The following is a 13930-nucleotide window of genomic DNA, read 5'->3' as shown; positions in this document are numbered from 1 at the left end:
TTTTTAATTTTTTTATTTCATGCTGTAGACACTTAGCACGAAATGCTGAAAAAAACGAGGGGGACGATGGAAGTAGTTGAAACAACATAATTTTGTTTCGTTTTTTCTTCTTTATTTGTTTATTTTTATTTTTATTTTTTTAGGTCTGGGTGTTTGGACCTTTATGTACAACTAAAGTGGCCCCTAAACCTTAATAATAATATTATTAACATATTTATGTTATGTATCTAATTATCTAGCTCTCTAGATACATGGATAGATGGATCGATAGCTTACTGGTGGTAGAAAATTGCAAGTTTTGGCTTAGACCTAATATATTTTTTGATAAATTTACTAATGTATTTCTCGCATACAGTCACTGTACCTTGGGGTAATTTCTTATCATATTTGTGTGCTAAATTTGCTTTTTGAACCCTTTTTAAACGATTATCATTATTAGATGCCAAAAGAATATGTGAGCTTATGTCAAGGCAGAAGGGTATGCATGTGGTGAGTATATTTGCCTCACAGTCATGTCGTACTTGTTTGAATTCTGACTCTAACCTTTCTGTTTAAATTTGTCATTTTATCTGGATCCCACCATGAATATGCATGTTACATGAGCGTAAATTGTCCATCGTTTGCTGTGCAGGGGTCACCGAAGTAGTCCGTGTGGACAGACTCTCTCGTCTGTCATTAAAACTCAATCCCATTTCTCCCTCTACCCGTCCATCTTTCCCCTTATTCTTGCAATTTTAGTTTCTAAGGAAATAAAGACTCTTCCATTCTTGTGCAAGTGTGGGGCAGGGGCTGCCTAAGAACACCTGAGTAGCTTGTCGACTGATTCTCAAAGGAGATTACCAGTGATGGTTCATTGTGATTTTCTAGGAACTATAATGGGCATAAGAAATTATCGACATGATCGGTGTTTTTATATTTGTGATCGATTTATCCATCCATCCATCCATTATCTGCACCGCTTATTATCAGTAGGGTTGCGGGGGTGCTGGAGTGCAGCTCAGCTGTCCTTGGGCGCAGTGGTGAGGGGACACCCTGAACTGGTTGCCAGCCAGTCGCACACAGAGACAGACAACTCACTTGCTCATTCACACCTTGTGCCAATTTGGACCAGCTAATTCAACTGACATGCATGTTTTTTTGGAATGTTGGAGAAAACCGGAGTGCCCCGAGGAAACCCACGCAAGCACGAGGAGAACATGCAAACTCCACACAGGAAAGTTTGATTCCTTGACCTCAGAACTGTGCCGCGGACGGGCGAACCACTCATCCGCCGTGCCGCCCTGTAATCAATTCTTACTATTTTAATTGAAAAGGAGTTTAATATATGTACTATATTTTCGAGACCAAAAAAACCCCATGTGCACCTTATAATTAGATGAGCCTTATTTATCGGAAAATAGGCTGGATAAAATTGGAAATTAATACAGTATTCATTCATGTGCAAACATGAGGTTTTACAGTACTGTATATGAGCGTAAAAAGTAAATTCTGATTCAACATCAGATACACCCAAAAGTTCTTTCCCTCGTTGTACTTTTTTGCGTTTATCTATATCTTTCAGGACGACTTTTTGTTTTCACTATTCGCTAGCATTTATCTCTGGCCCTGTAAGTAAAACTAGTGTGATGATGAAATAAAACCAGATGCCTTTTCATATGTATCTTTATCAATGATGGCTTTTAGGACGACTTTCTGTTTTCGCCAGTCTCTAACATTCATCTCTGACAACCTGAGTAAAACTAGTGTGATAATGCGATAAAATCAAATGTTTTTCAGTATGTCATCTGTATCACTGGAAGTCTCGGGGTTAGGTTTCGGTGTTGCCTACTGATCGATCGTTGCACTAATAAATACCATAAGTCTATAAAATGTGTAACAGTTACACACATTATCTCTTCCTGTAGTTTTAATTCCATGTGCCCTATAGTCCAGTGCGCCTTATATTTGAAAAATATATGACACAGGACTATTTTTCATAGTGCATTAAATACTGTAAATCACTCACTACCCTAATACAAGATGTTTTAGTGGTTTACTGGGCCTATTGTAACCCTACTTCTAATAATACAACTCGGTAATAACATGTTAACACATATTAAAATCACAATGAGTTCTTATTTTAGAAATGCATAGCCCTGTGCTATCGGTAAAAAAAAAAGTAGCTTTCAGCTTGAAAAAAGTGGTGACCCCTGTTGTAGTCGTTGAAATAAAGGCATCTTCATCATTATACAATTTCAAAATTTTATTACAAAAATGAGAAGTGTCAAAAAGAGAGCCTGTCTCCACATGACATGCAAATAAATAACCATTCACTCCTTGTTCATCATGCCCAAATATAATATCCCAGTCACCTCACATAAAAAATGTCCCCTTCAAGTCCTCATTTGAGCAAAGAGCCAATCCACGGGGTCTTTTCCTCGACTTTCTTGCTGTCCCCCAAGAAAACAATCCTCGATGCCGTTAGAACTAACATATGAAGTCCGACATGTCCTGAGGGCCCGGGGGGAGCCGCGGGGAAGCGAGACGGATGCAGGATGTTTCACAGGAGTCTTGGACAACTGCCTGAGCCTGGTGGGTCTCTGGAGCCTTACGGGGCCCGGGCTGGGGGCCCCCTCAGGATTGGCCAGGGCCTGGATGCTAATCATGTAGTCGTCCAGGGACTGAGAAGTCTGGGTGTGGCGCAAGGGCGAGTCCTCAAGCGTCTCCAGGATGGTAGGCAAGAGAGGCAGTGACTGCAGCAAGCGTCTGTGCTTCATGCTGAAAAAATTAGGATAAAATCAGTATGACATTTTAATTGTCTCCCAATAGATAAATAATTGAAGATATTAAAACGTTAATTGAAAAAAATGACTAGAAGGATAGTGTCTAACTATCAATTAAACAAATTGAAAACCTTTTAAAAATTAATTATATGAAATTATTTATTCATGATTTCACTCAATAACTTGATTAAAGTAATACATAAATGCATACATTGACAGTAATAACAGGTAGTAAGGTTAAATAACCAATTAACAATATTAAAAAATTGTACTATTATTTTTTATTTAAGTTAAGTTTTATTATTAAGTTTTATTTTAAAATTAATCAAACAAATTCTACAGAAGTAAACACAATACTTTGATTAAAGCACAGTAATGGTAATTATTTTTCCTTCCTATTACTTTAATCACATTATATGATAAATGGTCTACATATAATGGGATAGAAATGGAACAAATTGAAAATATATTTAAAAATAAACTCAATTAAATTAATGTAACCTAATTATATTTAATAATTCACTAGAAATATATGAACATAAATTAAATAATGAGTAAAAGAGGCTAGCCAACTAATAATCAAATACAAATTTGACAAATTGAAAACATTTTTGGAAATAAATTAAATACAATAAATTCTACAGATTATATTCAATAATTTGTTAGAAAAATACAGACATAAAGAAAATGCAAAAAACAGATAAATAACCGACTAATAATTTAATACAAATGTAACAAAAAAGATCAATTGAATACATTACATTTTGCATTACTATGTTAAATATTTTGATAAAAAATACATTGACATAAATAAATAGAAATAATAAGTAGAGAAAAGTATAAATAGCCAACTAATAATTAATGAAAATTGAAAATATTTTTGAAAATAAACTACATACAATAAATTCTAAGGAATAATATTCAATAATTTGTTTAAAGATAGACTAAAATAAATAAGTAAAAAGGATAATTGCCAACTAATAACTGAATACAAATGTAACGAATTAAAAACATTATTTTAAAATCAGCTAAACAAAATAAGTATGCATAATTAGTATCAGTACAAAATATATAGAGATCAATTTAAAAAAATTAACAAAAAGTGGAAAAGGGATGACCTGCCTACTAATAATCGAATAAGAAAATTTACCAGTAGGAAACAATTTTAAAAATCTATCAGATAAGTTATGTGTCATTAAATTCAATAACTACAAATGTCATACGTATATTTTTGAAAGATTTTAAAATTATACAAGTATTACAAAACACAGTAAATGTGTTAAAGCTGATATGCTTTTAAAATAATTTCATGAGTGTTTTTTTTTAAATTCAAGATGTACAGATTAATTTCTGAAATCACATGCATAATTTTTAGATTTAACTGCGATTGATTTATGCTGTAGTACCCATTTGAGCCCTGAAAGATCATTTTGGGTTGCAAAATGTCATTATAGTATTCAAATATGTATTTTCCTAATTATGCTATTAATATATATTGTGCAGCAGAATGGATAATAGTTAGATAGTAGAGATAGTAAAAGGAACCAATGTATCCACCTGTTGCTACTTAGGCATCATACAAACTATGCAAACATCTTTGTTCTGTTTTTTTCAGATAGCTTTAATAAGGTTTGTAATTTAGTTTTGTTGTACTTTACTTGAATAAATAATAGTTTGCAGTCTGGAAGTTGTAACATCAACGTTTCATCCAAAAGACCCATTGATAAATTTATAGTTTAGCAGACACTCAAAATAAACTACAGTACACTTACAGTAAAATAGAATATAAAAACATACTAATTTACCTTCTCAAACTCACCTGTGTAAATCCTTTTTGCTTATAGTCGAGATGCAACAATGTTGTCCGAGTAAAAACTTCTGAGCTCTGGAGTTGAAATCTCTCTTTTATAGAGGAGGCAGTACGGTGATTAGGCGTGACTGCTAAATATAACTGCGTGACCTGAGTGTGTGTACGTGCATGTACATTTTAGCGTACTTGTGTGCGGAGAGTGTGCACTTGTGTATCTGTGTACGTGTTGTTTTTTTCTGTCCAGAGGGCGTGTTCATGCGGAAACCTCGACACGCTGTTTTTGCAGGCTTGGCCTTTGAATGTTTACATTGCAGAAACAGACCAGCCACCACGGGAGCAATTTGGCCTCGAAAAGTGACTCAGTCAAAACAAGTTTTCGCTTTTTGGGTGAGGCCGAATGACTTATAACAAGGACGCAGGTTGATTTGTTGTGCACTTTAACACGGAAATATAGAATATAAAAGTCCTTATTGTATTTTAAAACAACATAGTAAAGATTCTTTACAACAACACATGGCACTCAAGAAAAAACATTTACATTTACTTTATTGGTCCCTTTAGGGAAATTCACTTCCACCAACCTTACTAGGGGATAACAACAAGCATTACAGTACATTACAAAAAAATTATGACAATAAAATAAAAAAACATACATGATTGTGGGACAATGAAGGCAGACCACTTGGATGGGTCAGCGGGGCCTGTTGTTTGGAGGGGTGATTGCAATGGGGATCAGGCTTTTCCCAAGGCGGGCCTTCCTAAATCGTGTTGTCCTGTAATAAAGAAACACGTCATAAAATACTCAAAGCAGGGGTCTTAAACTGACGGCCCAGTGGACATTTACAGCCTACAGGATGAAAGTTTGAGGCCCCTGCCTTAATAAAAAAACTAAGAGACAGTGTGTATTATTTAGCGCCTTCTAGTGGTAGAAAAGATTATTGGAACAAAAACAATAGTTAAAAAAGCAAAAATATACAAACTATGATGTAGAAGTTTATTTTAAGAACACTCACAGGTCGAGAAATTTGCCTTTATTTTACATAACATAAGCTAATTGGCCTCTCCGTCTTGCGATGATTTTCTGGGTTGTGTTGATGACTATGTAAGGTATTTCCGTCTGCAGCCTTTCTTTCGGGATATCACACCCATTATGCTCTCCATTCAGAACTATGGAGTTGTATAAACCCCAAACTATTTTTAAATAAAATCATTCATAAATGTTTCGACTATCAAATCAGATTCGTCTTAGTTGATGCGTATCGCTGAAAATGTTTCGTAAGCTTTGGGAAAACAAGTTTACAGCAAGTACAACAACAAGAACAATGTTGATGCAAAACCTTTTTACTAACTAAAAGAATATATGTATCTTGCATTTTTTTAAACGTTTTTTTACAAAACTGTAAACAAATGTTAACGTTCAGGAATCAAAAACCGATTTGAAAATTGCAAATCCAACAGAAACCCTAAGCACAAAGAATGACTTTTAGACCCTGAGTGTCATAATTATTTGGTGTACGTGTTTCACCAGAGAAAATTTATTTCTAGTTGTATACCTATTTTGATGTTTCAGGGCCACTGTACTTCTGAAAGATGCACTTTTATTTTTTTTTACGCAATATTAGATAAACCAAAGAGAAATCAAAGCCTTTTTTTCTTTAGGCATATACTATAGACTGTATGTATGTGTGTGTGTATATATATATATATATATATATATATATATATATATATATATATATATATATATATATATAATAGTTTTATAATGTATGTATATAAAATATAATCCTATTTATATACAGTCTGTATTATTGTTGTATTCCTGCATTATGCTTATTTTTTTCCTTTTTTTTTTAAATCCTTTTTTATTTTTATACTTCATCTAATTTGAGTGTATTTTTCACCACTTTCATTATTGTTTTTTAATCTTGGTTTTGTTTGTTTTTAAACATATTTTACACGTATTTATATATTTTTGATCAGATTTGTCAAGTGAAGTCACATTTCTCTAAGTACTGCACAGGTACTAATACACCATATTTGTTTTTACATTTTTAATTCTGTTTTATATTTTTTATGTGTAATCATATTTATAAATGTATTTCTGTGCTCCCACGTTTATTTTTATAGTCTTATTTTCTATATGTATGTTTACTCATTAATTTATATTTTTTTTATCCAATTCGTATCTGTGTTTTTTGTATTTTCACGTTTATTTGATCTTTTTAAGCTTGGTTTTTTTTAGTTTTTATTTGTTCTTATAAAAACATTAATTTATCTATTATTGATCCTATTTGTATATGTATTTTAAGTATTTCAACATTTGTTATTTTTTTTATCTTATGTATTATTTTATTTTTTCAATTTATTCATACATTTTACATTTAGCGATTTTGAAATTTCTGTATGAATTTAAATTAATATTTTTTTCTCAATAGAAATACATTTCACTATTCTTTGTTTGTATCTTTAGTTTTGGCCTTTTTTGGTTCTCCATATTTCTATAATATTATTACATTATTCAGTTTGAACAAAGACGTTCTGGTAATTTGAGATCTTCAAAAAAAGGAACCAATAATATTGATATATAAAATATTCAACGATCAGCAATAAGCAATTCAAGTCAATTCAAGTCATGTTTATTTGTATAGCCCTTAATCACAAGAAGCCTCAAAGGGCTGCACAAACCACTATAACAAAGTATTATCAGACCATCCCTTGATCCAAAACCTACACGAGGCCAAGGAAAAACTCGGTTTGAGAAAAGTGAACAAACCAAGCAAGATTTTTTTTTTCATCCATTTTTTTCCTCAAAGGTGCTGTCCAGAATTTGTTCTACTTGCTGATGCTATCTTCTGGCTTAAAACTTTATTGACGTGCAAGTACGTGATTTTCTAAGATGCACCCAAACAAACTCACCCTTTTTCATCTTTTTGGGGATTTAGGTTGGTGTTCGGACTTTATTCGAAACAGTCCTTTTCTTACTTTCACCATTTTCATGCTGCACAGAAAACTGAGAGCACAAGCATAAAATGACCCTCCACCTGCCTCCCACCTCTCCTGCTTCCTAATGCATTGCAAGCCCCAAACCACTCTGATAAAAGTAAGATAAAAGGAGACAGGTGCTCTGGAAAAAAAAGTTAAAGGCTCTTTGTACTCAGTTGGACATTGTTAACACATACTTAATGGAGAATATATTTTACTTTCAGCTTTTTAAGGATACCTCAAACAACACAGCCTATCATCAAATGTTTGAATTGCTCCCCCAATTATTTTTCCTTGTACCTTGAGTACGTGACCCAAAGCTTCGTAGACATTACTTCACTCCTTCTTTATACTAAAAGGGTGTTTCACTTTTTATTGCATTTCCAGCTTGACCTTGGAGCGCCTGTTCTCGCACGTACACCTGCCGGGAAGATTTTCAGTCAGGATTTCCTTTCTCAACAATGATTTTGTGTTTACACAGGAGGAGGAGGGGGCTCTCATCCTGGAGGGTTTGCTCAACATCCACTGGGGCCTGCATCGGCCAATCAGGCTTCAAATGCACGATGACAACGAAAGACTGCGGCCCAATCGGTACAGGATGATCGATACCATGTTTGTTTTTGGAGACTAATACTAAGACTCGATTCCGATACAAAATAGCTATACTGCTTGCAGATGCAATTCTCTCACCATTCTCAAAAAGAGTGCCTGTTAATTCAAAAGGACAGTGTGTAATATTTAGTGTGACCTAGTGGTACAACCGAGTTTCATTCAGAAAAAAACAACAACTTTAATTTAATTGCCAGGCGAAGACACATGAATTATCATACCAATATGATTTAAAAAATATCTACACAGTATAAGTCAAGTGGAAGCCATACCTAGGCGTCACCGCCATGTTTGTCTGCCGGGTTGTTGTTTGCGATGGCACGTTTTTTTGTTCGCATTAGACAATAGTACCATCTATTTGTCAACTATTACACACTGGGGCTTTTTAATGTAATGTTAACCTTCAAACTTCATGAGTTTGTCTAATTCATATAATTCTAGTTCTAGTTACTGCCCAGGTTGGAATCAACCCCTTTAACTAGGGGTCGGAAACCTTTTTTGACGCAAAGAGCCACGAAAGCATGAATATTTAGATTTTTTTGGGAGAGGGAGAGCGCCCGCTATAAAGTTATGACAAAATTCAACAGAACCGCCATACCAGCTCACCAAACAAACGCTGATTCTTCAGCACAATTTATTTCAATGTGTGTCATTTGATAATTTGATCAAATCTATGAAATAATGTGAGAGCCTGTGGTGTGTCTTGAGCACATACAGCTGGTGGCGTCCATCCCTGTCCAGGCCAACATATGTTTCCACCAGGTCTTGAACCTGGGACCTTTCGCATATTAGGCGAATCTGCTAATCAATGGACTACATAAACACTATAACTCTTAAATTTTGTCTCCCTCCGGTAGTTAGTAAAGACTGTTGAGGCTCATTTTGACCTTCATTTTGTCCTAAATATTAGTTTCAAAACAAGGTACAAGCAAAGTTATTTTGTAAAAATGTCTCAAAATTCTGCAAACAATACGGATATCATTGTATCTACCTCCAGCGCAGACCGCACTGAGCAAGAAAGCAAAGGGAGTGAAATATACCAATGTGGCTGCAATCCATTATCGCCGATCATCTATTGCTTACAGTTGGGCGGCTCCTTTTTGCCGTTATTTCCACCTTAAATGAACTGTAATTGTGACGGCACGGCAGATAGGTGATGAGCACACAGCCCCACGGTGCAGAGGTTCAGGGTTCAAGTCCAGCTACTGCAGCCTCCCCGTGTTGAGTTTGCATGTTCTTCTGGTTTCCTCCCACATTCCAAAAACATGCAGGTCAGGTTAATTGGCCGGTCCAAATTGTCCTTATGTGTGAATGAGCTAGTGAGTTGTTTGTCTCTGTGTGCCCTCCAACTGGCTGGCAACCAAGTCAGGGTGTCCCCTACCCACTGCCCGAAGATGGTTGGCATATTTATTATGTGTGTTTTTATAAAAACTAATATATGGCTGCTACTATTTTGAGAAGAAGTATCTCCCATTTCCTTGAAAATATTCCGCGCAAGCAAAAAATAATGACAAAAATTAAGTGACGGTCTTTTTAGAATAGCGGTGACTATATTTTCTACTTATGTATACTTTTTTTGTTCCTACAGGAATAACACATCTATACTTGCTAAAACACACTCAACAGAGTCAAACAACAATGCACTGAGCAGAGAAAACAACCCAGCAGGTGAGAGAAACCACCACACGTGCGCCTTAATCCTACACGTACACACCTGTTGATTACAGATCAGGACAATTCACTTAGCGTAAATCAGCCACTCACGTGCAGACGTAATCTGATCACAACAAGCCGATCAATGCCGATCACGTGTAGCCTGCCTGAAACGTATTAACAGCTTTTCACCGGTCGTGTTTCAATGTTTTCCATTTCTCACCCCTCGTTGCACTTTTTTTTCAGTGAGAACATTTACTGCAGTCATAGTTCCAAATTGGATTTGATCCCTTGCAGATTTCCGCAATTTAGTAATCCAGATTATTGGATTCGAATGTTACAAATTTAGCTGTGTGGTGCTTTTGATCAGGGTTTGAAATTCAATGAACATTCCTGTGACACAAGAAACTGTGTATTTTTAAATTAATTGCAGTAGGCTTCCAGGATACGACATTAATCCCTTCTGAGGTGGGGTCGTAAAGTGAAATCGTTGTACGGCAGGGTATATATAATGTGTTTTAACCACCATTACCACAGAAGGAAAAAGATTTAAGTTCTACTGATACATGTACAGTATGTTATCAAAGTGCGTACACCCCTCATATTTCTGTGGAGATTTCATCATAATGTTTAATTGAACAACACTGAAGAAAAATCACTTTTACACAGAAGACTTTGTGAAAAGCTTGTACAGACGCTCCCCTACTTACGACCATTGGACTTACGTAAAATGGCAGATATCATCATTTTTTTCGGGATGTCAAAAAATATCCGGACATTGCTATGAATAGATTTTATATCATGTGCACCTTTTTCCGAGTACAGGACAGTACTGTAGTGTTTCATTCCGCCGCTACCGGCTTGTAGCGCTGTGAGAGGTCACCCAGCATCCACCTGGAAGTCCGTGTGTAAACATCTCTCCTTCACCTGCTTGTAATGCCACCGCTGCCCCCAAAGTAGCATGTCGTTTTGTGTGGATAATGGATTACTCCTCGTTCATGAAAAAATAAATTTTCAGTCTCTTTGGAGAGCGACAACTGTCAGCACCCGTCGATTGTAAACACACCAACTCTCTCAAAAACTAAACTCTCGTGCTCTCCTACACTCTCGCACCAACTCTTGCGACATTCATCGACCTACTGACATCATTCATGCGCACCTCACATTCAGCGCCTACATTATCTCCAGCGCGCAATGAACTTTGACACTTTTTTTTTTTTTTTATATCTCGTGCACCCATTTTCTATGTTTGGTGTAAAGTCTAAAAAAGAGGCGTGCTGTTTCTTTTGAAATGAAAGTGGAATAAGAAAGCATGATGCGGTTGATAAAATGGTCGAAACGCTTTTTTTGGGCCACTTTTTACCACTGAGGAGGACCTCTTGAAGTGCAGTACATCTCCCAAAAGTAAGTTAAACCTCACTTTATTTATCTTTATAGAGCATATCATTTTAATAAATGTTTATTTTTTGGTACAAAACAATCCAGGTTAATTTTACAGGCCTTAAACATATGAAATATAGCACTGAAGCAACTTACGAACACATAGATAGATAGATAGATAGATAGATAGATAGATAGATACTTTATTAATCCCCGCAGGAAAATTCACAACATTCAACTTATGAACGATGGTCCGGAACCTAACTCGTTCGTAAGTTGGGCAGCGTCTGTATAACAGTGTAAATTTAGTTTTCCCCTGAAAAAAATTCAAAATATCACCATTAGTAGCTAAACACCCAGTAACAAAATGTGAGTACACCCTAAAGTAAAAGTCCCTGAAGTGCAATATTTTGTGTGGCCAATATGATTTTGCAGAACCACTTTAATCCCCCTGGCCATGGATTTCACCATAACCTCACAAATTGCCACCGGAATGCTTTTCCACTCCTCGATGACAACATGATATAGCTGGGGAATATTCAAGGTCTTGTGCTTCTCCACCTTCTGCTTTAGGATGCCCCAAAGATGCTCTGAAGACATACTTGGCCAGTCCATCCCCTTTACCCTTAGCCCCTTTAGAAAAGCCTTAGATCATCTCAGACGTGTATTTGGGGTCATTGTCAGGCTGGAACATTGCCCTGTGACCCAGTTTCTGGAGGGAGAGTATCATTCTCTGCTCAATCTTGAGTTTGTGTTTCCCTTAATGAAATGCCACTCTAAATTCCAGTTGCACTCATGCAGCCCCAAACTATGACATCCCAATACTATGCGTGACTTTAGGCACAGCACAAATGTGTTTGTATTCCTCACCTGGTGGCCACCACACATGCTTCACAACCTCTGAGCCAAATAAACTAATCTTTGTCTCATCGGACAAGAGGATATCTTTCTAATAAGCCATTGCCTTTGTTGATAGACTTCTTTTCGTTGTGTCAAAGTGATGATTCTTCAGTAATGTTTAATCAAACATTATAATGAAATCTGCAGAAATGTGAGGGATGTACTCACTTTTGTGAGATGTTGTGTATGATTAAATAACATGAACAATATCCATGTAAAGGAAACCTTACATTTTTTTTACTTTATGTGTGACGTGATTTGAGCTTGTCAGGTGGGGTAGCGGGTGGATGCCGGAATGCAAAGAACAATCATATAAGAAGGTCTGTATCCCTGAATTATAAAGGCTAGAACCAAAATTCCTGCGGTCTGGAGTCGCATTTCATGTCCTAAAGCTAGTTTCAGCAGATACATGTGGGGGAAGGAGATGACAGATTATTTTTAAGGTCCACTTGAAAGAATTTTCTATTCAAATTGTCGATTGGTTTCAGCTTTAATCCTTCACGTGTGACATTTCTAGATAATCGCAAGCTTCGTTTCCAAGGTTATCATATTATTGTATAGCATCACTGCAAGTCTTGGGATCCATTACTAATAAATACAGTACAAAATACAATATGCCTTTGCACTAGCTCACAATTCCTTTACAAAGCAATAGAGATCCTGAACTTAACAAAGAGACAGAAAGTCATTGTGGGAGGGAGTTCACACAATACAATAGAGCAGGTGCGGCAAACACGTGGGTCTAGAGCCGCATGCGGCTCTTGGCCGATAAGAATGCGGCTCTTTGCCTCATCATATTTTCTATATACCGCGGCTCTTTGCCTTGTTTCATGTCTAGGTTTTTTTTGTGGGTATTGAGGGTGGACACTCCTTGAAATCAACACAAGAACAATACTTGTTGTATTGTAAGGAGAGGAGTGTGTTATGGGAAATAATGTTTTTAATTGTGTGTGTTTGTGTGTGTCTGTCTGTCATGGAAGGTCAGTGCGTGGTGTGGCTCTTTGACTCTCACAGATAAAAATTTCGGCTCTCTGTGTCAAACTTGTTTGCCACCCCTGCAATAGAGAAAAGTCTTTATCATATATCATTTTCTGTGGCCCACGAGGGCTTAAAATGTCTGAGCGTCTAAAAATAAAAGGGTCAGAATAGTGCTTTGAAAACTACATTTTCCAAAATGCCCGTGGACTACGATACCACCGAAATGACACCTCAGCCCCACTGCACGCTAGTATTTACATGTCAATGCCAATGCCAATGAGTGGTATTTAGAAATAAATGATCCTTAAAAATTCCATGAAGGTTTTGTTATTTTGTCTTATTTCATTTACAATATGATATATCTGTCAAGTAGCATTTTTTTTCATTCGACTGTAATGTTTATGACTTGAATAAATAATTAATTCAGAGTTACTTAACATGAATGAGTAGTTACATTTATGTTACAAAGCAATAACACAAACTCATATGTTACATGAGACCCTTTGCAGACAGCCATTATACTGATGTGGCCCTCTGTGAAAATCAATTTGACACCCTTGTTAAATCGTGTCAACCAAAAGTAAACACACTTATTAAAGACATATGAGGCATGTGACTTAGACTGCCGTGCGCATGAACACTGCAAGATATGCATTTTGTATGTCTTTGACGCACAATATCATTTGTTGTTGATGACGTACAGTGGGAAAATGCCCTATAGAGGGGCCGACAAAAACATGTTATTCCACATGTAAAATAAAAACATCGTAAGGTGGGGATCCCTCAATTGGGGGTCTTCTGTAATCTATACAGAAGCCCTAAAATTGGAAGAAAAAGAAAAAAAAAATCAAGA

General features: G+C 36.0%; 2 protein-coding genes across 3 annotated transcripts in view; one reads left to right on the top strand and one right to left on the bottom strand.

The window, feature by feature from the left end:
- rassf4a (Ras association domain family member 4a) overlaps positions 1-13930 on the top strand; it is a 37215-nt gene that overhangs the window by 15392 nt on the left and 7893 nt on the right. For both annotated transcript variants that reach the window (XM_088351033.1, XM_088351032.1), the window contains exons 4-5: positions 8039-8148; positions 9755-9834. In XM_088351033.1, coding sequence (XP_088207159.1) covers positions 8039-8148; positions 9755-9834 — 190 coding nt within the window. The remainder of the gene's footprint in view (positions 1-8038; positions 8149-9754; positions 9835-13930) is intronic.
- On the bottom strand, positions 2222-4639 carry LOC148354214 (collagen alpha-1(XX) chain). Its single transcript, XM_088351439.1, has 2 exons — positions 4582-4639; positions 2222-2757 (listed from the first exon to the last, which is right to left on the bottom strand). The coding sequence occupies exon 2, from the start codon at positions 2754-2756 to the stop codon at positions 2373-2375; it is 384 nt and encodes a 127-aa protein (XP_088207565.1). The 5' UTR covers position 2757; positions 4582-4639; the 3' UTR covers positions 2222-2372.

Source organism: Urocampus carinirostris, chromosome 13, assembly GCF_059441175.1.
Source record: "Urocampus carinirostris isolate Australia breed hairy pipefish chromosome 13, RoL_Ucar_1.0, whole genome shotgun sequence".
NCBI classification, from domain to species: Eukaryota; Metazoa; Chordata; class Actinopteri; order Syngnathiformes; family Syngnathidae; genus Urocampus; species Urocampus carinirostris.
The sequence above is the reverse complement of the archived record's forward strand: the minus strand, read 5'-3'. Positions and strand labels throughout refer to the sequence as shown.

Bases quoted from the DNA above. Each gene is read 5' to 3' on its own strand.
- LOC148354214 (XM_088351439.1), bottom strand. From the start codon at position 2,756: ATGAAGCACAGACGCTTGCTGCAGTCACTGCCTCTCTTGCCTACCATC.